A 25,068-nucleotide genomic window follows, 5' to 3' on the forward strand; every position below is an offset into this window, starting at 1 on the left:
GTTTCACTGGGAAGGATTACTTAAACTTTTAGGGTACGTTTCCAATACCAGACAGCACAAACTCAAGCTGGTATGCAAGGAACTGAAGCTCAATATATATTCAGATTCGGATTTTGCTTCAAGCAGGGATGATATGGTGCCTATTGGTGGACAAATAGCTTTGTTGGGAGAATCACCTGTATCTTGGCGTACGTTTAATGAAAGGGGAGTGAGTTTATCTACTATGGAGGCTGAATTTATCTCCATGACTGAATCAGCAAAAGAATTAGTTTGGTTTAAAAACATTTTGGATGAATGCATTCAGTTTAAAATTGCAAGTAACTATGTTTCGAGGCCAACATTGTTTGCTGATAACATGGCTGCTATATGTTTTACAAAATCACCCATTGAAAACTCAAGGACAAAACATATAGATGTGAAACTATTTTTCATTCGTGATCTATTGAACAGGGAAATTTTTGATTTAAAATATGTCCCAAGTAAAGATAATCTGGCTGATCCCATGACAAAACCGCTGACTAAGCATAATTTGGTAAAATTTTGTGGAACAATTTTCCTATGAAATTTGTTTAAGTGTGTATTTAAATTAAGAGTTTTGTTAATTTGAAAAATATGTTATAAGTCATATATGATGGATATTAGGTAAATGTAAAATTGTATAGTGTAAAATGTTGTATGAGTGACCAGGGCCCTGGGTAAATGTATTGAGCGTATGATCATATATATGACTTTGTATTGTTTTGTAACATGTTGGACTTTCTTGCTACGGTAAAATTTTTGAATAATGGGATAAGATTTTCCCAAAGAAAAATGTTCTTAAAAATTTCTGAATGAAATTGTGATATTTATTTATTCTTGTTTTGAATTTTGTAAAGATACTGGCATTCGGTTTTTATTTCAGGTCGGAGATGATGATGTGGGATGCATTTGTTGGAAAATATAGCTTATTTTTAAATTTTTTAATGCATCATCTCTCCTCCTTGAAATGTTTATTTAGTTTAGTCCTTATTTTAATATAACATAGTAGTTACTTCTACTTCTTTTTCTTGCTGCCACTGTTTGCATTGAAAACGGACTGTCTCAACCTAATTGAGATGCAAAAACGAAACAATGTTACGTCATCTGAAAAGCCGATTCGTGCCGATAGCTGATTGGTTGCCGTGAGATGACGTCATTCCTACTTCTGCTATAAGTATCTCGCGTCGCTCTGGCTCAACCCTGCTTCTAGTTCCTGGTTTACCGGCTGGTGTGTGTGAGCGGTTTCCAGCCCCTTCCAAAGGATGCCTGCAGTCCGGTGAAAGGATGCCTTGATTCCGGTTTACAAGATGATGGTTCCAGATTGAAGTTCTTCAGTTCCGGGGGCTGTCCTGTGAGTGACTGCCGTAGGCAACGTCCATGTTTCTTCAAGGAGGGTGGAATTAAGTGCAAACGGCGTTAGGCCGGTTTTAAGTGGTTTCACATTTAAATTTTTCAGGTGTTTTCTTGACCATTGATTATGAACTTATGGAATGGATAGCCTGCTTTATTTTTAGGTGGCATAGTCACTATTTAGGACTTTTTCATTTTATTTTATTTTTTTTTATTTATTTATTTTTTTTTTTTTTTTGTATAGAATGCCAGTGTTTTGGAGTACAGGTAAAAATATTTGATGAATGATGATTATGTTATGTTTTGCCTAATACTCTAATATTGTTGAAACTTATTTTATGTGTTTTTATTTTTTTATTATATTGTTAATAAATTGGTTAAGTTCAAAATCTTTTATTGTCTTCAATGTCTGCACAGCATAACTCAGGGAGCTATCATTGCTAATACTGCTAAATGTTTAATATCTTTAAACTTTAAACTTTGCTTTAGCATCAGAAATGTGCAGCTCTCCGACGCACGTGAAGTAAGATATAAGGGAAGGAATGTGTAGAATGGGCAATATTCGTGTCGTTATTTCTGCCAGATGAATTATCGAAGAAAGTTGGTTTTTGTCCCTGAGGATACGTGCAATAGGAGGGAATGCCAGGCCGCCGTCAACGAAGGCACTTCTAGCAGACACACGATTTTACGAGGGGTATGGTGATCTGACTGAGAAGGGCGGGTTGGTCCTTACGTCAAATCACAGCAAGCACGGTGAATCGGCTATGGCGAACATGGTTGGAACAAGGAAATGTGGGAAGAAGGAGGGGTGCAGGTGCAGCCAGACTGATGTCAGCATGTGTGGATCGACGCATCCGCCGACAAGCTGTGGTGGTCCCGCAAGTCACTTGTACTGCGATTCTGCAGCATGTGCAAGATACCCTGGATGTTCCCGTGCCGACCAGAACCATTACCCGTCGATTGGTTGAACATGACCTGCACTCACGGCGTCCGTTAAGAAGACTGCCATTGACCTCACAGCATAGACGCCAGCGTTTAGAATGGTGCCGGAATGGAGGGATGTGGATGACAGAATGGCGAAACGTCGTGTTCTCAGATGAGTCACACTTCTGTTTATCCAGTGACAGTCGCCGCATACGTGTGTGGTGTCGACGTGGAGACAGATCTAATCTGGCAGTAAGTGTAGAACGTCCCACCGCACGACAACGTGGCATAATGGTTTGGGGTGCTACTGCCTATGATTCCAAATCACCTCTAGTTCGTATTCAGGGCACTATGACGGCCCAACAATACTGCGGCCGGTGGCAATCCCCTACCTTCAGGGACTGCCTAATGCAATTTTTCAGCAGGATAACGCCCGACCACATAGTGCTTGCATCTGCCAACATGCTCTGCAAGGTATACAAATGCTTCCCTGGCCACTGTACTCTCCTTTCTTGTCACCAATCAAACATGTGTGGGATGTGATTGGACGCCGTTTGCAGACTCTGCCCCTGCCTCGTTCAGAACACGAACTGTGGCAAATGCTTGAAAGGGAATGGAGAGCCATCCGCATTCTTATTGATTCTATGCCTAGACGTCTTTCTTCATGCATCACCGTCTGTGGTGGTCCTACATCCTACATAGCCGACGCTGTTCTCGCTCTGTATTCTGACTATCATTTTGAAATAAAGATCACTTATTGCTGCTTGCTGTCTCTGTCTTTTTTCCAAATTTCATCACTTTCTGACCATTCCTTCTTGGTGTTGCATTTTCAATGTCGAGCAGTGTATATAGCATTGTTCTAAGATAGGTATTTTGACACAAAATTGGACTTTTTCTGAAACGCCATGCTAATTTTTTTCCATATTTCGATTCTACCACTCAAATTATGCCAAACTGCCAAGTTTTGTAAAAATCGCACAAGTAGCTTTTAAACAATTAGCTCCTCATTGTTAATTGAGTTTGGTATATATATATATATATATTTATTAATATCTCTTTTTTATTAAACTTATTTGATTCTTCTTTTTACATTTCGAAATTTAGCTTCATTTCAAATAAAATTCGCCCATTTTTTACGATTTGTTTTTAAAACTTGTATTTTAAAATTATTTTTATAAATTTTTTGAAACAAATTTTGAATTATAATCTATAAAATTTTTACCATCATCTTAAAGTATATGTATTTCTAAGCATACCTGCAAAAAATTACAATTTTTTATTCAAAATTTCCGTAGATATACGTGAATTTATATATTGGCGCACTTTTAAATTTGGCATATTTGTTGAAAGCGATAATAACATCAAATGTGGTAAAAACTTCGTTAAAATTATTTAAAAGAACGATGTGACATTTTTTCCGCTCATACACAATATAAAACGATAGGAACGATGTCACTTTTTTTCTGGTCCTGCACAATGGAAGGGAAAGGAAAATAGGTTGAAGGAAAATCAAGAAGTTCGCCTAATGAATCCATGGTAGAAACTGAAAAAATTATGCCAAGACAAATTTGTGAATTTCTCCCTAAATTTCGCAACAAATTTTACAAAATTTAATATCGAGGCAAAATTTGAATCATAAACTCGAAATATGGAAAAATATTGGCAAGTTATTTCAGAAACAGTCCGATTTTATGTCAAAATACCTACGTTAGAACAATGCTATATATAAATCTAATATATATCCTAAATCGCACTTTCGAGACATGAAAAATGCAATCTGAATTTCGTCACTTGGCCTACAAGAATGGTATTTTGGCCCCCTTTTTTTGCGCAGTGTACATGGGCAATGTGAAAATTAAAGTTTGCAGCTCTAGCATAGTGGTAATGAAGTTGGTTGCCAAAGTTTTGGGTTGTCCACTAGGAAGGAATTTGACAGTTTTTTTTTGGGGGGGGAGCAATGGCGCAGCATATTATTTTTCTGCTAAAGTATACATGAAAATAAAAAAATCCCTTTATTAATGTTTCGGTATTTACCAACATTTTGTACATTTTTTGTTGTTTAATTTACATTTTAAAAATACTTTATGTATACATAAGTATTTTTCAAGGTTTGTAAAGAAGACAGAGAATAGCCTTCCAGTAATGGTGAAAGGAGTACATGGGTAAAAAAAAGTTGAGCATAGGGAGCACTCATAATACTGTCAAGCAAAAAAAGTCTTCTTGAGAGGCTGGTAAAAAGGGAAGGAGACCATTGGATCCATTCCTCCATGGATTCTCCTTCAAAATAGGGACAGAAGTGAGAACATTCATACTGTCATATGAATAAGATGTTTAAGGCCTAAACAAATGACAGGCATTGACCGTTACCCATAAATAACAAGTAAATAAAATTCAAAATAAAGTTTCTAGGCTTGATAAGATTTTATGGTCAGAAAAGAGAGAAAATGTCAACAAAAATCTCTTAGTGCCAGATGCAAAAAATGTTTGGATAAGGTTGTATTTTGTTTTCAGAAACTTACTAACTAGAAGTACTCAGTCAGGAATTATGGAAATAAAGCCCATAGCCCCAATTTTGAATATTTTGCCTTACAAATATATTTGTCTCTCTCTATAGATACACGGTGTACCGTAAATATTTCGACAAACTTCTAGGGGAGGTAGGGCACATCATAAGAATTTCATAGGAACCCATGCCCGGAAATGTCAGTGGTATACTGGTAACAGAAGTAAAAGATGGTAAAAGAAACAAGAACCATTAATTTGAAACGTTTATTGGACATGAATACAAATGGTGTACAGCAGCTTGAATGTTACAACAGATGCCAAACATGCCTGACATTTACAGTTACCCAGTACATATATACACATACAGTATATGCATCTCTCTCTCTGTGTGTGTATATATATGTGTGTGTGTAAAATATAAAACTTGAAAGATACTTAATTGCCAATAGATCTTTAAATTTTCCCAATTGCTATCCAGAACCCAAAGAAAGAATTTCCTAGTTATAAATACTTCAGCTGCTTTCTGCGCATTTTCTTTTGTCACTTTGCTTTAGTTTGCATGCAGTGCTCAGTTCGCTGTATTGTCTGTTGTCTAAAGACAGGCTAAGTTTTCAAAATTGTGGGGATATCTTGTGTGAAGCAAATACTGTGTTTCCAGAAATGTTTCATCCTATAATAAAATTATGTTGAGCTCAGTCCCATCTGTCTATAAGTCTGTCATTTCATCTATGCAACAAAACATTTGTCTATCACAGATATCACCTGCAAAGTTATCTTGGCTGTAATTAAAACATGAATTGGTGCCTTCCCTAATCAAGCTCTTTTATAATATTAAGTTATCAACAATTAAATAAATCATATATTACAGTGTCTCTCACTTGTACATATATATATATATATAGAGAGAGAGAGAGAGAGAGGGACACTGTATCCATAACAGTACTGAGCATTATGAGATCATTATGTCCACAACCACTGGTTACAGACATACTTGTATTACTTCTAATGGTACATATGAGTTATCAGTACCAGTATAGTAGAAGAATTTCAGAATGTGGCAAACTCTGGCAACCATGCGCATAACCATTCTTCTGGAAATCATGCTGATAACAATCCTTCAGTTAAGCCGTATCACCATTTTTGTATGCGTTCGTTTTGTTGAATTCCAAATACCAACGGTTTTTGTAAACAAATCATGACCTTTTTTGCTTACCACTTAATTTTAAAATATATGCTTGCGGAATTTTCAAGCAATGGAAGAAGCTGCAGGAATGGAGAATTTTGGAGCAAAATGTCTAAAGGAAGTAACAAGGAGGTAAGTTTAGTACACAGTCAGTACTCCTGAGATCTGCACGATGCCAGATCTGTGCATCTTTGATGCATTTTTAAGTGAAAACACATTACTGTGCCCTTGGAGAAAAGAAGAGCGCAAGAAAATTACGTAAATATTTGGTGAAGAATGTAAATGGTTTATTTTTTTTAATAAATCATGTAATACTAATTTAATATTTAAAATCTGTGTTTTATATTGCTAAAGGTAATTTCATTTCCATATGTTGATAATGTCTGCCAACCTATGATAAATATCAATAGTTTGGGAAGCTCTGAGAAAATTTGCGGAAATGACCAACTTGCACTTGATAAATAACTTTTCCATTTTCATCTGTAAAAAATCGCCAAGGTGGTTGCATTAATATGTAAGTACCCTCCTAATTACAGAAAATGCTTAAATTGAGAAAAATATTTATGTTATTTCATTTTCTAAATTAAAAAAAAATTGGTAAAAATTATGAAACATAACTTTTTGTGTGAAATTTCTTGTCCCTACAGTTATATTCATTAAAGTTCATACTTCTAAAAATAAAACAAAAAATGTTTGACTCTTGTATGATAAAAACTGACTAAAGCTTGATATCATATTCAGGGGTCATACACAAATTGAAGATTAAAATGTTTGTGTTTGTACTTAACAAAAAATGAAATATCAGTTTTAAAAGAAGCTTCTTAGGTTAACAGATTATGTGACAAGTATAGCTCAATATATTTTTCGTCAAAATTAAGATCTTATTCACTGAATCTTATATAAAATTTTTATTCCAAAAATCAATAGCAAGCTTCAATATCAGTCTAACTTTTAACATTATTTGCATAAATTAAAAATACTTCTAGTTTAACGAGTTTTTCCTATACACATGCAAATATTGTTGGCACATCATATGTAATAAAAATATAAATACCAGGATGTGACACGCTAGCAAATTACAAAAGAATACCATTGAATGAAATCAAAGAAAAAGAAAATCAACTTTAAGTTATTCTAATTTTTTAACTGGCTTCTCAAGGAAAGCAGAAAAGTTGCCAATAATTCAAAATTTTAATTAATTATATTTATTATTAGTTCATTATTTACATAATTTTCTTCCTCTCTCTTTGAAGAAAAAATATGTGCTTGTAGGTGCCAATGTTAAAAAAAATTAAGAAACATTAAACCAGAAAAAATACTAAGGGCTAGGGAGTTAAACATTCTGCTATTAACAGCAAAAGTGCATTTTTATATTTGAAATCAAGATCCAGGTTGAAAGCTGAGAGAAAATCAGATACAAAGAATACAAAAAAAAAAAAAAAAAAAAAATCTGAACATTAGATAGAATACCAAAGGTTAGGTTAGATTAGTTTTTTCCATGGCACATAACCTTAAAGGATATAATGCGCAAGACGGATGATGAAGGATTTCAATTTTGAATATATACACATAAAATCTATTAAAATAAAATATGCACATCACAATGATAAAAACTTAAAAGCTGAATGACTGAGGCATGAAAGATGAATGCATACATGAAAACTAACTAAAATCTAGCCATGTAATACATTTTAAAATATACAGAATATCTAAAAATCTAAAAGCTGTAAGCAAGTCAAATTAAATTATAAAATCTAATCTTTTGCAGATATGAAAAAAGGTTAACATTCACCCCTTTCCCAATCAAGCAGTGAAGAGGGATGTCATATGTACTAAAAAACTTAAAACAAACTTCCTTAAAATATGAGCATTCTATTAAAATATGGCAAACTGATAAAAGAGTATTATACTTTGAATAAGTAGGTTCACTCTTGGCTTTCAGAAGGTATGCATAGCTCAACAGTGACTTATTTTAAGATGAGTTAAAAGGACCTCTACCTTAGAGTACCAAAGATAAGATATAAATCATTGTACTAAATTTGTACACCACATTTATTTCAGATCCAAAGAAGAAAGATAATTAAAGAAAAAATTAAATAAAGCCCTTCCACCCTTAACATGCATAACAGTTATTATTTGGTCAAAAATAAGGTTTAGTTACATTATCACATTAAATAGTAACATATTTATTCCAATACATAAGTTCCCGTCCAACAAGTATAAACAACAACATTATTTTATTTTGGGTTCAATTCAACCAACACAAAAACATCAGCACCTCTAAAATAAGACCCTGGCTTCTCTGTTAAAGCACAAGAACATTCATGCTAATTCAGCATTTTCCATAAAGATACAGGCACACTTATGCAAAGCCCTTTTACATAAAGGTGCCCACACCTTTGTGCAAGTGAAATTAATTTTGATAAAGGTAATAAAGATTTATTTCATACTGTTTAATTAATTTATCAGCAAAACAAAGAAAATTAGACTAGTGTAGTGATGCCCCAGCATTAAGGTATCTGGGCCTTTATGCCAGGACACCCTTATGAAAATTTCTGCCTTTTCAGAGTGGCTGGCTTGCATAAAGGCATATGTAACATTCTGATAAGGGCATCATTATAAAACTGACTGCAGCTAGTTTTCACACCCTCTTTTCACAGATTTTCAATATTACATTAACTCATAAACTATGAATCCCCCATAAGCTCACACGATATGTTTTGCATAACTTTGGCAGTAGAATATACTCTTGGCATTTACCAACTTTATTCTGGGAGACCTTCCATAATGAAAACAAAAATCTGCAAATCTATAAAAACAATAAAATTTTTCCTTTACTTTCCAAGAGCTCGATTACATTACCTGATAGAGGAAATGCAACATCATGAAAAAGTAGGCCGAATGTTATAAAAAATTAATGTACAGATAATGGTATTCCATATCTTAATGAGTAACTTTTATATGAATGCAATTTGACTGATGATGATGATGGCATATCAAACCATGATGCTACATTGAATCACAATATGGATTTAATAACTGCAGTAGTATTCAGTTTCTATATTGCCAGGAGACTCCCATTCTGTAACTATCATTAGCCAGCAGAAAGAGATTCATCATTAAACATACCCCTTTGTCATCATTACATCAAGAGTTTTGGTCTCAATATTACTAAAGTTTGCAGTATAATGTTATAGTTAAATGTTAAAGTACAAAATAATGTGTTTGTTTGTTAAAGTACAATGTTGCAATGCAAGTATAATGTTTGCAGAAGATGACGCGTGTCAGCTACTTATAACTAATATTTTGGAAATTTTTCTTGTCGCTATTACAGCATCTGAAACTCTCTGTACTTACTGCAGAATACTGACAGTAATAGACTGTGGGGCCATGACAACATTTTTCAGATGCATTGCTCCAAGCATTCTATCTAAATGCATTTGCACATTTATAACAAATCCCATTCTTTTCCTTAATCCGTCATCTCCAAACTTGAGTTAATATAAAGAGTTTGATGCACTTCAGATGTGATAACAGTATAACTAATCAGCAGTATGTTAGACTACACTGAAACTTTTTGCTAAATCATCAGAAAATTTTTGCACAATGTCACAAGCATGTATTTAACTTGGTATTTATACTGATAAGAAAAACAGAGTACAAAGAGACTTCTGCAAACAGGAAAAAAATGACAAATGTGTGCCCATCGGACTTTTTTTTTATTTCTTTCATCTTGTTCAATAATCATGAAACCAACTTGCAATTTAGACCCTTTGCATAGAACATGGAGTTACATATTTCTTATAATTTACCTAATGCTATGGCAAGATCTTTATGGTATTGCATTCTCTCTGTCAGGCACATATTTAACACAGAAAAATATTACTAAAATCTTGTGTTTGACTTTAAACAAGTCCTTGAAGTAAAAGGCATTTAATAAAAAATACTAACCTCTGGTAAATTATGTTCAGGAAATTTTTCAGTCTCAGATATACATGCTAAAAATTTGATTTCATGATCCTTGTCGGGAATGAAAAGCTTCTGAGCCATTTTCATATCTTGAATGCTTGGATTAAATGGAATCTCATTATCTTTAAATAAAGGGACTTCTATAAATTGCTGAAGTTCACTACATGGGTTCTTAAATCGAGGATCAATTTTTTTGGTAGTAGGAAAAGATGACATCTGATGCAGCAATAAATTCCGTAATCTAGAAAATTTATGCATTTTGACAGCACCTAAAAGAAAATAAACATTACACACACTATTACATTGCATTAATATTACACATTTTTTACATAATTGATCCTACCTCTGTAAAGAGAATACATAGTTTTCAAGTACTGCCAGATTAATGAATACACAAATAAGAGGATCATAAGCAGAAGGGCCCATCTTCAGAACACGGAACAATAACAAATAAATAAAAATAATAACAAACTTTAAAAAATTAATAAATCTATTTTAAGTAATACAAATAAATACCATCATAATTTGAAAAGGAAAAGAGTTTTTTCCCCTTCTCCTGACGAAGACAGACCTGTGCCTGTTTGCCCTTGAAATCGAGAGATTTGATTAAAATCTACGCCAAACATAAGGTTGCTGTCTTGGGTTTACACTGGCTTGTTTTTCTTCTCATTTGACCATCATAATTATTAACAATGCGCTGAAATCACATTTGGTGCTACATACTGTACCAGTGTACAATTTGCGTAAGTTACGTATATGTGATAATTGCAAAATTTGCATACTATATATATCAGTGACCTGTCTAGGTTTTCATTCAAATTGACTAAGCATGGAAAAAAAAAAAAATTATAATCCTCTGTAAGACACCAATCTGTTCATGATCAGTGGTAGTGGTCTTAGAGAGGTGAAATTCAGTTCTAGTGTTTGTTTTCTCAGATATATTAATCACTTCCAGAAATAATGACTTTAAGAAAACAGTCATCATGACGGGGGTTATCACATTCTGAGCATGAAGACTACTATGTTAAATGATGGATTCTTGTCCACTGCATAAAGACTGGACAAAATTTTCATGTGATAATAAACACTTATTTAATCTGATGGATATCATAACACTTATAATTAATTTAAAACTTTATGCCCAGAAGAACCATAAAACTTAAAAAAAAGCATTATTCCGTATTGTACACTCTAGTACTTTCTTATTATCTGCACCACATTCCCAAAATCTTCAAAACATTGATGACTAATTTTTCGCCAAGCTAAGATGCGAAAGACAACAGCCATTTAAAAAAAAATTATAGCATTTTAAAAATTACACAAAACAGTAAGTAATTAAAAAAATTCAAAATGCAAGAAATATCCATAAACTGCTGTTCTACCCATGTACACAGAAAACTGTTTTAGCCTAATCATTAGATAATTGCAGAAACCCAGCATCGCACTCACCTTGGGACTGTGCACGCTGTCAGTATCACATGTACGGAGCAATATGTTTTCGCTTAAATAGGATACAACTGGTTGTATTAGTAACTGGTAAGTTGCCTTAGTAAACTCTATACACTTACATCTTCTCTGGGATTTGAACCTGGGTCCTACAGTATGGAAATCAACGTTACTAGTCATTATACTGTCTAGATGGCTATTAAAACTTATAATATGACTTTTCTAATTGAAAAGAAATAACAATCAAAATTGTTAGCAGTGGTTTCTTCAGCATAATGGCAAAGTGTGCCACTATGTTTTTCCAGTAATTTATTTTCATGCTTAAACAATGCTCTACATTTAACAAACAATGCTCTTTTAAGTTCACAGTTTACAGATTAAAATTTTCTGCCTAAAAATTACCAAACCGAAATCTAGATACTGTTAAGCACTCTGTGAACTGTATCAGAAACAAAAGGAGATTTCAAAACTGCTGACAAAAAATTTGAGAAACCTAAGTGCTCCAAGTTAAGTGATACAATAAATCACTTTAAGAAAATAGTATTTTTAGAAATTATAAATGAAGACATACTCAGTGACATCTGAATAAGGATAAAATTAATCCATCACCTCTGTATTTTTAATTTAGAAATTTAAAAACTCAAAAATGAATTAGAAATCCAACTTTATGGTAGCATGTATGGTCTGGTCACTTTCAAACAACTTTAACTGATTATATTGATCCACTGAATTGCATAAAGTAAGCAATTCAGAAAACAACATTATAACAACTTAAATTCTTAGATACTTTTTTTAGCTCCCAGCAATCAAATTACATGAGTAAACATACACTGGTGTGCAAAAATTAAGGACGAAGTCGAAAAATTAGCATATCAGATGAACGAAGAGGCAGAGCGGACAGAAAGACCAATCAGGAGATTAAGTAAGGTGATGTACGGTAGCACATGCACAAATATGCAGGTAGACGTAATGGGGGAGTGTCTGAGTAGTATAAATCATGTTGTCGGTGTAAGATCAGTATTTCTGGCAAAGAGATTGCACGCCATATAGCAGTTAAAATCACACCGAGTTGCTGCCTCAGCGAGAAATGGCGAATAATCATTCTGTTAGACGCCATCTGGATGCTTTTGCCCGAGGTCGAATCATTGGGAAGTTGGAGGAAGGCCGCAGTGTGACAAGTATGGCTGCAGAGTTCGGAATTGCTCACAGCATCGTTTCACGACTTTGGAGACAATTTCAAACTACAGGAACAGCTATCCGGGGGGTTAGTAGTGGTCGTCCACGAGGAACCACACCCACAGATGACCGGTATATTGCCTTACAGGCCAGAAGAAACAGGCGGCAGACAGCGGGAGAAATCGCTAGACACACGACACAGGCGACTAGACGACCGATATCGCATTTTACCGTGGCCAGAAGACTGCACGGTGGTGGTCTGTTTGCACGATGCCCTGTACGGTATGGCGTTCTCTGTGGTGCCGGGAACACCGGAATTGGAGAGACAATGAATGGGGACGAGTACTCTTTACAGATGAGAGCAGATTCAGTCTGAGTAGCGATTCTCATCGCATACTCATCTGGAGAGAGCGGGGATGCAGCAATCATCCCTCGAACATCATTGAAAGGGACAGGTATGGAGGTGGCGGTGTTCTCGTTTGGGAAGGCATCATGCTTGGTAGTCGTACAGACCTTCACATCTTCGACGCAGGTTCAGTCAACGAGACCCGCTATTCTAACGAGATTCTTCTTCCATATGTGCATCTTTTTAGAGGCGCTATGGGTCCGCAGTTCCTTTTCATGGACGACAATGAACCATGTCATCGCACAGTAGCTGCCGAACAGCTCTTAGAGAGTGAGGATATTGAACGTATGGATTGGTCGGCACGATCTCCGGATCTCAATCCCATGGAGCATGTATGGGATTTTCTAGGCAGACGCTTGGCAGCTCGTACCTTACCACCAGTAACGATTCCGGAGCTTCGATTGGCGCTGCAAGATGAAAGGGCAACAATGCCATAACAACTCATTGACACCCTCATTCTCAGCATGGGCAGATGCTGTGAAACCTGCCTAGCAGTCAGGGGAGATCATATCCCCTATTAAAGACCGGATGTTTCTTGCTGGACACCCACCACATGGATGTTTCGGCCTTCAATCGCATTGCGCTCCATGCTACTTTTTCAATAAAGCTTCTTTTTATCCCTCTGATTTCTCTTTTAGTAAGTGTTGCTTACATTATTCATGTCCTTATGTATTGGGGATCTTACGGTATTAAATGTGTTGATTTGGAAAGCTTTTGTACAAAGTTATATTGAAAAAATCGTCTCGTCCTTAATTTTTGCACACCAGTGTAGTTTGCATTTAAACAGCATTATGGGCCCAAAGGTCAGACAGTTTTATAACATTCCCTGAAAGAAATCTCTGCATATAATAATAGAGGGAAGAGTCTGTCTGTGTGTGTCTTTCGTTTGTGCTGTGTATAAGTTAATAGACCCAGGGCTACAAAATTTGGTACACAGGTGCATCTAGACAAGAGCCAGTGCTCCTTGAAGCAATTTTTTTTTCAAAATTCTAATGAGTTTTTTAAATTTTATGTTTTTTGATGAAATTGCATCAAATTGATAATTCTCTCTCATTATATCAGCAACAAATGCTCACGTTGTTGATGATATATCACTGTTGACATTGATGTTTATATCAGCACTGTTGCCACTCAGAAAATAAGAGTGATAATTCTGCACAGTTTTTAAATTTAATGTTTCTCTTGGATACTAAAGGTTTGTGGAGAGAAGGCAATGGGAAGTTCGTTAATTTACACTGCTGGCCATTAAAATTGCAACACCAATAACGAATGATCTGACGAATGTCAAAATCACATGAAAGGAAGAAGAATTTGGGATATGCAAATGATTATTTTTTCAGCGTATTTAGACAAAGCTGGAGGAAGAAACGACATCTGAAGCACTGCATAAATGAAAAGTTGTGTAGTGAATTTTTCTTTTGGAAAGCACTTTGTGAGGTTGGAATTTGCTCACAATATCATGGTATGCCTCAAATAAGAAGAGGAAATGCTTACCAGCAAGTTTCAAAATTAGATAGAGGCAGGATTGTTGCTTATCAAAAGTGTAGATTATCGTTCCATGATATCACCTGTCGCACTGGTCAATATCCAACCATTGTCATGCAAATATGGAATCAATGGATTGCTGAGGGTCATACTGAGCGGCATACAGGATTTCAACGCCCTCCCATGACTAATGCCAGAAAAGGCAGATATATTGTGAGGTATGCCCTGCAAAACGTACAACAACATCACGGACCATTAATCAGGAAATGAGCATTATTGCAGCATGCCCAGTATCAGCTCGTATGGTGCGTCGACGTTTGCAGCAACGTGGACTATCAACAGGGTGACCATTACTTCAGCTTTCCTTGGCAATGCAGCATAGACAGAGGCGGCGACTCTGGTGCTCCAAACGACAAAGCTGGGTACAGGAGTGGCAAAATGTTGCCTTTTCAAATGAGTCCCGGTTCTACGTGCAGTATTCTGATGGTCGTATGAGTGTCTGGAGTGTCCGAGGAGACCGAAAGTCGCCTGCTTGCCTTCGATATCAAAATAGAGGCCCTGCTCCTAGTGTGAAGATTTGGGACAGCCATAGGGTAGATGACATGCACATCTCTAGTTTGGATGGATGGTAACTTGAACGCAGATGGGTACATTTCTGACATCTTACGTCCAGTGGTTGTGGCCCATGTTCGATGCCTCCAAATCCCGTATCCCAACAAGATAATGCAAGACCACATGTTGCACATTGTGTTCTGATCTTTCTCGATACACAGGGTATTCGATTGCTGCCCTGGCCTGCATAGTCTCCAGATCTGTCACTCACTGAAAACATCTGGTCATGGACTGCTGAGGGACTGACCCACCAACCCTCTCCAACTAATATGGTTGATAAAGTGTGGAATAGACATGAAGCAGTATGAATTGCCCGTTTCTGTCATCCAAGCTCAGTTCGACTCCATGCCTAATGGGGTAAGGGCCATTTTAGCTGCCAAGGAATGGCAGCTGTTTCTATTATTTTCGCACCCCTGTAAACCTCCAAATTGCTTACAAATTTAATCATTTTGTCTTCACGCCATAACTGTTTACGTGCAATAAATATCTTGTTTGTATTTGCTTTCCCTCATGGTGTTGCAATTTTAATGGCCAGCAGTGTATTTATTACGATAATTAACCCTTTGTGGCCGTATGTCCACTCTCAGCCACCAAAGCCTTTTACCGTTCCGGTCGTATGTCTGCTCTCAGCCACCATAGCCTTTTTACCATTCCGGTCGTATAGCTGCTCTCAGCCACCACAGCAAGGAACTATACGAATCGTATACTGTATGCATTCGTGTATCAGTTTACACTTTTCCTATACAAACCTCAATGCCTAAAGAATCTATTCACGAACCAATACAGTTCTATTGGAGAAAACGATCCATCGATTGGAGATAAATAATCGTTTGCATCGACTTGGAGATAACGTAATCTAATCTAAACAAAAATTGTGACCCAGCGCTCACCATGCAAGACGTAGTGGCGAGTGAGTCGTCTTTTGAACGTAATGAAATCAACAACATTCGACGATACCATGTAGAATTCCAAAGAATATTTTATAAATTGTATTTAACAGTAATTAGACATTCTCTCTTCTTAAAATATTCCAAAATAATTCCCCAAAATGGCAAAAAGAAAGTTACCGCAAGAAGTGTTCGATGAAATTGACAATAGTGATGAAGAGTTTTATTTTGGCCTCTTGAATACTGACTCTGATAGAGAAAGTGATAACGATTGCAGTGACTCTGATAGTGACATAGTTCCTGTGAAGCGACAAGTAAGGCAGTTAATAATATCTAGCGACAGGGAAACAAGAAGAAAATGAGAATAGTAATATAAACGAATTTACTACTTGGAGAGACGTTACGTACACAGATCAGCCACAATCAAAAACTAATTTTCGACGGGACAGAAGAAAAATATCACACGGAGAATTATAAAAAACATAATTTTTATATAAAAACATATCAATAGATGAGTGTATTGAATAAAGATATATCTAAAGTTCACAAAAGAATTACTAAATCTTGTTTATGCATTGTAAACTTGCGTGTTATGTATCCCTGCTCTATCGACGGAAATTAATTCCAACCAGCACAATACCCATCTCCAAATTTAATCCGACCACAAAGGGTTAATATTTGTATTAAGGGACATTGCTTATTTCACTGTAAATTTTTTTATATGTAATACAATTTTTTTTTCTTTTTTTTCCTATTTTTGATAAAATATATTTTGCAAAGTAAAATTCTGTGCAGTTTTTAAATTTAATTTTTGGGGTTCCCTTTAGGTATTTCCCCAGTACATTTAAAAGCCAGATGAAGGCTGGTCGCATAGCAGCTAGTATTTAATAAATAATGAAATCGTAAGCTAGTTAAAATACATGTTACATGCATTCACAAATTACACACAGGAAAACTTGCATTATTTTGTCTAATGCTATGTCAACATCAATTGCTTTCTGAACTTTTGTTGACTTAAATCAGTCAGATGCAGATTTGCCAACAGACAGTTAGCCCAAATCTAGCCATATAACAGGAATAAATTTACCATTACAACAGTATCCCTCCCACTTTTTTTAGTTGGCAATACTTTTATAAAATAGAATGTTCTGCAGACCGCCTTACTCTTGTCCCCTTCGAAAGTAATTTTTTTAACATATGTTACTACAGTCAAACACTGAAAGTCCGCAAACCTGAAATCAGCGTTGCCTCTCAAAATATAAATATTTAGTTTATGGGTTCCGGAAACCGCAGCATGGAGTATGAAATATCGACTAAAAAAAACTTACCGGATAATGACATCATTGTTAAACATAGAAAATGCCGTGCTTCGCAAAACAAATATTTATTACTGAGATATGCAGACGCAGAGTTACATGCAAAGAAATACAAGCAAGCAGAATAATACAAGCAGAGTAATACAAGCAAGGATAAGCGGTTACAGAGGTCATATATATAACTTTACAACAGATCATGGTTTAACAAATCATAAACAAGACACAATAAATAACCAATCAAAAGTAACATACAGAATGAGATTTAAGTTTCAGAATAATTTGGACCTGACTGAAAGCTAATGAATGTATCGGACGTGACAGAAAGCTATACTTCCTTTTAACCAGTAAGAATGCGACTACAAATATCTCAACAATCATATTTATCGAATAATAATGAGTCATAACGGAAATACCAAATTATTGACATCATGATAAAAGTTTTTTCCCCCTCCAATCTGCATTGAGGTAAAAAAGATGATGATTAACTCTACTCTTCTTTCAAGTTCACGATTCACGTTGTTTTACTTTCTGAGCTTTGTTATTTCACGAGATTGTTTAGTGTTGCCCTTTTTTTATCCGGAAATTTTGTGGGTAAATTAAGAATATTTTAAATTACAGTGCGTTTTAATACGACAGATAAGAAACGCACTTGTGATTTTACTGCTTGCAACGTTGAAAAATGTAAACACGTTGCATTGACAGTTATGCAAAAAGTGGAAATTCTGCAAAAGATGGAGGCAGGCGCTACTCCTCAGTTTATAGCAGAATCATACGGAATTGCGACACGGACTGTATACGATATATGGAAAAATAAAGAAAAGCTGTTGAAATTTTACAGCAACAGTGATTCTAACACCCGAATCCGAAACCGGAAATCTTTACACGAGGCGAAATCGGCAAACCTCGATGCTGTCTTGTACGAGTGGTTCCAGCAGTGGCGGAGTGATGGGATACCAATTTCAGGACTAATCCTAAGAGAAAAGGGGAATCAGATTCATGCTGATTTAAAAATAGGGCTCTACTCTTATGTGCACCCTCACGTTGCCAATTGTGGTGATATGTGTCCTGCGCTGGTTTTTGGCACGACTGCATGTTCTGCGATGGTTTGGGGATGATGTTGTTTGTATGGCAACCCTTTTGATGCTGAAATTTACTCTTTCACTGCAGTGCTTTTATTTGCACGTTGGTTCGTGTCATGCGGGTTTTGACATGGAATGTTGCAATGAAGATGTGGTGGGAAAATTTCAGTCATGTATTTTAGATTGTGTGCTAAGTAAATTTAGTATTAAAAGGTACGATGTTGGAGTTGTTAATGAGTCTTTTGTTCACGGGTGTGTTTATGTGGATCAAAGTGTATTTTTGGATTTCCTGTGGGAGTCAGGACTTCTGAAACCAAGTTTGGCGTGTAAAAAGTGCGGAGCTGATATGAGCAGTTGTACGAAGAGGGGCGTTTCTGATAGACTTGTGTGGGTTTGCAGGCATATAGTTGCTGGTAAAGTATGTGGCTGTCAGCGGAGTTTAAGATTTGAAGTGTGGTTTTTGTGTAGTAAGTTAACTTTAGAAGAAGTTTTTTATCGTTACCTTTGGAATTTTGAATTACAGAAAGACGTGTGATATCACAAAATCATGGAACTTTTGTTCACAGACATTGTGTGACTGGCGAAATTTTATTCACGAATGTATGCTGGATTTTGTATGTTCTTGATATTTCTGCTGTTCGAAGACGCATTCATTATGGTAAGTGCATTTTATTGTTTTTATTTTGTAGAATGTTATGTTCATTGTTTTTAAGTATGACTTTCTGTTGTTTTTGTTTGTAATCTATTTTAGTTATTTTGGTTTATTTTGTTGATTAGTGCTCAATTCGTAGATTTTTTTTAAAATTTAAACAAAAACCTGTATACAAGGTATTCTTTGAAATTTGTTGTTGTTATATTAATTTATTTAAGCGAGGTGTGCATAGTTCGTAGATTCCTTTGCTGCCTAGATTGTGCATTTCGTGGATTTTTTTTAACTTTAAACAAAATGCTGTGTACATGGCATTCTTTGAAATTCATTGTTGTTATGTTAATTTATTTAAGTGAGGTGTGCGTAGTTCATAGACTCCTTCACTGCACCGATTGTGCAATTCTGTGTATTTTTTTAAGCTAAAACATATCGCTGTGTACATGGATTCTTGTCAAATATTTTTGGTTAAACTTTACGTTTCCGCTATCTAATTTTTTTGTTTTTGTTTTGCATTTTTAGCTTAAATTGTGTGTTCAAAACATGGTTTTTGCAGGTGCCGCGTTTTTAGACACATTTTAAGCTTAAATTTCGAAATGTACACAAAAAATTTAGATAGTAATATGAAACCGTGGTGTTTCTCACCAAAATGTAACCAAGCGAGGGCGTATATAAGAGTAGTTCCAAAAATAGAGGAGCCTAATGTAAATTAATAATATAATCTGTTTATATATATAATAATAATTTAATGCATATAATAAATTAATGTATTAATGCATATAATAATTTAATTAAATGTATCTAATATGCCTTATTTATTTTGCACTTTTAGTCTGAATATTATCTTTTCTGCCTTGAAATCTGCACAACCTCTGGTCCGAAGCTTTTTGGATTTCTGGACTTCTACTATACCCGTATGCATACATTTTCAAAATACGTTTAATTTTATAATGCTATTAAATAATTTTGTTAACAGAAGAAAATTTATATCCGTTTTTAATAGTTCAAGGTTATAAGAGTTTGGAGAATCTTTATCTTAGTTACTAAAAATTAAATAAATATTGATTGGAATTAATGAGATGGATGAGCTCGACATTTCTTGCATAACTGCTTTTTGTTTTAATGTATACTGGTACGAAGCATCACAGTCAAAGTGCTTTAAACAGGGTTGCCACCCAAACAGGAAAATGAAATTCCCCAACTTTTCTAGGTATGTTTTCAGAAAATTCCAGTCTATCCACGTAGTGCACGTTGGATGTACTGAGAGGTAAATTAATTATGGTGCCATTTGAAAATACAAAAGTTTGGCAATTACATATTGACTTAACCCCAAAGCATTACTATCATAACTATAATAGTTGTTTTCTCCGCTGAAAATTCTTGATTAGAATCTGCTAAAAAATCGTTTTTTGGGAGAACCGCCATATGAAATTCCCTAACTTTGCCCGATTCTTCAGGTTTTCCAGGTAGTGTGGCAACCCTTAAATTCTTCCTGCATTATAATCAGCAGGGCCAGCAAAAGCGGGAGATGGAAAGGGAGGCAAGATTTGCATGGACGAAAATTCAAAGTCGTATAAAGGATTTATTTTCTCTTTGGTGGGGGACGACATCACAGGGGTTTATATTCTAAGTCCAAAGTCTCAACGTTTATACAATTTATTTAATGACTAGACTCCCCAATTAAGCATCTTGGTGTGTTCGTTCATGCGTTTGTACAGAAAGACAAAAAGCATATAAAAAGCCACTTGAAGAACTTACCCATTAGACATGCAGGGGTGCCAGAGGTAAAGAACTGAAGTTTTATAATCAGTTATTTTCATTTAAGAATCTTTATTACATTTTGAACATTAAGTTGGCTTCACGGGCTTTGCCCATACTCCGCTGGGAAATGCTGCATTTGATAGTCAAAATGAAATACTGCAAACTATTGATAGTATAAGAGAGAAAATTGTACTATCTCTTCGAAAAGCCAAATATTATTCTATAATTTTAACTCCAGATATTAGCAAAACTGAATAAATGAGTGTCCTCATACGTTTTGTCCTCTGCAGTGATCGAGCGGCAGAAATCAAGGAGCATTTTTTAGGCTTTATTAAGGTTGATGCTCCGACAGGTAACGGCCTATGTGAGACAATAATGGAAATGTTGAAAATGTGGAACATTCCCCTTGATGATATGAGAGGCCAGGGATATGAAAACGATGCAAATACAGGGTGTGAATCAGAAGTTTCAAGACTGGTTCATTTGTGAGTAGGGGAGCACCGTTTGTGAGTAGGGGACCGGTTCCGTCGGGTAGGGAAAGTAGTGGGGGGTCTCAGGGAACGAATTGACGCTGTGGCAGTTTCCTCCAGAACCCTGGAAAGTGGGCATCGCTTGCAGCGTGAGTGTGTGTCATTGACATCGGTCAAAAATTGGGAGAGGCGAAAATGCAGCAGCACATGAAGCAATGTTATGTGATTAAGTTTTGCGTGCGACTGAACAAAACTGAAATGGAGACTCTCGGTATGATTCAAGAGGCCTTTAAGGAAGAAGCCATGTCCCGCGCAATGGTTTTCATGTGGCACAAACATTTCAAAGATGGCCACGGGAATGTTGAAGATGACTACTGCTCTGGAAGGCCATCATCAAGCCGAACGGATGAAAATGTGGAGAGAGTGCGGGAACTTTTAAACAATGACCATTGTCTTAGTATTAGATTAACTGCCGATGAACTGGGACTCAATCAGAGTATGGTGTGGAGGATTGTGACAGAGAATTTGATGATGCGAAGTGTGTGCCAAACTGGTGCCAAAAGTTTTGTCGGTGGATCAGAAGAAATGGTGCATGTCTGTTTCCTAGGAAATGCTCCAATGGTTGAATGTTGATCCGAACCTTCTGGAGAAAGTGGTTACTGGTGATGAGACCTGGGTCTACGAGTACGATCCTGAGTTGAAGCGTCAAAGCTCAGAATGGCACACTGTTTTCTGGCCAAAGCCCAAGAAAGCTCGCATGAGCAAGCCACGTGTTAAGTGCATGCTGATTTTTTTTTATGGTAAAGGAGTGATTCACAAGGAGTTTGTTGTTGCTTGTTGCATGGACAGACTGTCACAGGTGACTTTTATGCTGGAGTGCTCCGCCTCTTGAGGGATCGAGTCCGCCGCATCTACACGGCGATCAAGGGCGATTGGATTCTCTACCACGACAACGCGACCTTTAAAGTTTTGGTCAAGTTCAACGTGACAACACTGTTGCAGCCACCCTACAGCCTCGACTTGGCTCCAAGTGACTTTTTCCTCTTCCCCCAAATCAAGACAGGCCTAAAAGGGAAGCAATTTGACTCCATCGAAGCCATCCAGCAGGCTTCGACAAGAGCCCTTGACAGCATGACACTCGAGGCCTTCCAGAAGGGCTACAAAAAGTCGAAGACGCACTGTGTTGATGTCTTGAAACTTTTGAATCACACCCTGTATGAAAGGGATAAAAAATTATCTTCAAAATAATACAGTACAAAGTCCGTAATCTGGACTAGTCGGGACTTCGGCGATTCCGGATTATAGATCCTCAATTTAAATCTGCTAAGAGGGCATACAGAAATTATACAATTAAAAATATTTAATTTATGAAATAAAAAGCAATTATGATCTAAAGGGTATCAAAATGTACAAAAAAAAGCTTAATATTTATTTGTTTACTTTATTAAACATTTCTTTTAATGTAAGTTGTTTAAATTGCTTCGTTTTTTGTGCTAATACTTACTCTTTAATTCTATAAACAGACATAATTTCTGGTTCAGTTACAAAGTTCTATTGTTCAAGTCCTGTAATTGCTGTGTCGAGAATACCAAATACTTGTCAATCGAAATTTTTTCGTTTTCAATAACCTCTCTGTCACTTTCTTCACTATCGGAAGCGGTATTTTCTGGATCTACAATCATACTACAGATTTTGCCGTCCGTTACTAGATTGATGATTGGGGCATTGTCGTCACAATGAAAAACTTCTGTTATATCATCTTCATTTATTACCGCTTCTCGACATTTCTTTACAAAATCCAAAAACTGGAAAATTTCACCTTTAGTTTGCGATGCCCGAAAACCTTCAAATTCACTGTTATCATCTTCATCGTCCTCACCATGAACTATGGTAGCTGGCCATAAATTATGCCAAGCATTTTTTAACATATCTGGAGACACATCCTCCCACGATCTTGCGATGCTCCACACAGCAGATTTTATGCTAAAAAATTTCAAAAAGTCTTGAATAGTCTTGCCATTGTTCAAGAAATTTAACACAGATTTTAAAAATGCTACTTTATATTTGCATTTCAGCATGTGCACTATTCCCATATGCATAGGCTGAATGATAGACGTAAGATTTGGAGGGAAGAATAATACGGATACATTATCTTTCACTAAAACTTTAAGTGAAGTATGCACCGAACAGTTGTCAACAATCAGGACTATTTTTGAGTCAACAGGTAAACCAACCGAATTCAAATGTCGCCGAGCCTCGGGTCTAAAATTATTTTCAAACCAATAATTCATCAACGCTTGTGTCATCCATGCTTTTTTATTTGCGCCATATATAACGGGGAAAATCGTTACTCCTTTAAATACTCGAGGTCGTGCATGTTTTCCGATTACGAAAAGTTTGCACTTGTGCGTTCCTGCAGCATTTGCGCACGCTACAATTGTTAGTCTCGCTTTGGAATCTTTGACACCAGTTGGAGCCTTTTCTGTAGAGGTTGCCAAGATATTTTGCGGTACATATTGCCAGAAAAGACCAGTTTCATCAGCGTTGTAAATTTGTTCTGGAGATAATTGTTCACTAGTAATGAGTTCAATGAATTCATCTGCAAATTGTTCAGGAGCTTCAGTATGAGCTGAAGCTTTTTCACCTGAAATTTTTAATTGTCTTACACCATGGCGATTTTAAAATTTGGTTAACCAACCTGTCGAATAGCACTCAATGTTTAAGTTCATTTCTTCATGAAATATTTTGGCTTGAGCCATTAGCATTGGACCCATCAATGGCACGCCCTCGCTGTGATGCTGTCTGACCATTCAACCATCACTTTATCATGATCGTCACTTTTAGTATAAGGAACCTCTTTTCTGTTATTCATCGCAAGTGGGGTGTTGGAATCCACAAAAAAATTCAAAAAGTTCCTTTTTTTTTTTCCTTATGTCATATACAGTTGACTTTCCAATGTCACACTCCTTGCATAATTTTGAGATGGATATACCTTTATCCATTTTTTGCAGCAATTCCACTTTTTGTTTGTTGGACATCGAAACATGCATTCGCTTTGTAGATCCTTTGGCAGCGCCAGAATTGGAAACTCTTTTTGACATTATCGCAAGTTCAAGATTAATTTTTATAAAATTGCTCTAACAGTCCACAAAAAATAATAACCCGGATCCAATCAGAAGATTAAGGAACAGTGCAATCTGCAACATTAATTGAAATGCCTTAGAATCAGAAAAGATAATTGGAGCCTAGCTTATACTACTGAATGAATATCCGACCTGCAGTTACTACGAAGTGGAATAAGTTAGCTTATGCTGTCTGTTATACATTAAACCTGCATGTGTAAAGCATACAAAAAAAAGAAAAAAAGAAAAAAAAAAGAAAACGTTTGTGGCTTTGAGGTCTGGATTACAGATCATTCCAGATAATGGACGTCCGGATTACGGACTTTGTACTGTATCTTAAAAATAAATTTTACTGCATTTTGTGTTCCTCATGCCCCTCATAGTTTAAATTTAATGATTAATGATGCTGTAAAGGTGAGTGCAGATACAGTTAGTTCTTTTTTGACAATTCAAGAATTATACACTTTATTTCCTTCTCCTCCTAAATGATGGGCAGTTCTTTTGATAAATATTTCCTTTTCAACCTTAAAACCCCTCTCAGACACTCGATGGGAAAGCAAAATTGAAGCCATTAAGATATCAGCAAAGAGAAATCTATGAAGCTCTTTTTTAAATATCCAAACGTGAATGCTTTTCAAAAGAAGTGCAACATGAAGCACAAATTCTGTGTGCCAAAATCAAGGATTATAAATTTATTTGTTCCTTGACACTTT

The 25,068-nt window shown here is 35.9% G+C and overlaps 1 protein-coding gene and 1 pseudogene across 3 annotated transcripts in view; one reads left to right on the top strand and one right to left on the bottom strand.

Annotated features, from left to right (window-relative positions):
- LOC118189439 (GTP-binding protein 8-like) overlaps positions 1 to 25,068 on the bottom strand; it is a 94,933-nt gene that overhangs the window by 40,990 nt on the left and 28,875 nt on the right. For all 3 annotated transcript variants that reach the window (XM_035360042.2, XM_085808522.1, XM_035360040.2), the window contains exon 2: positions 9,932 to 10,218. In XM_035360042.2, the coding sequence (XP_035215933.1) occupies positions 9,932 to 10,207 (276 nt within the window). In that variant the 5' untranslated portion in view covers positions 10,208 to 10,218. The remainder of the gene's footprint in view (positions 1 to 9,931; positions 10,219 to 25,068) is intronic.
- Positions 21,429 to 21,866, top strand: LOC146993151 (protein GVQW3 pseudogene; annotated as a pseudogene).

Source organism: Stegodyphus dumicola, chromosome X1 (assembly GCF_044657685.1).
Source record: "Stegodyphus dumicola isolate Sdum_Otavi_A_Nest chromosome X1, ASM4465768v1".
Lineage (NCBI taxonomy): Eukaryota > Metazoa > Arthropoda > Arachnida > Araneae > Eresidae > Stegodyphus > Stegodyphus dumicola.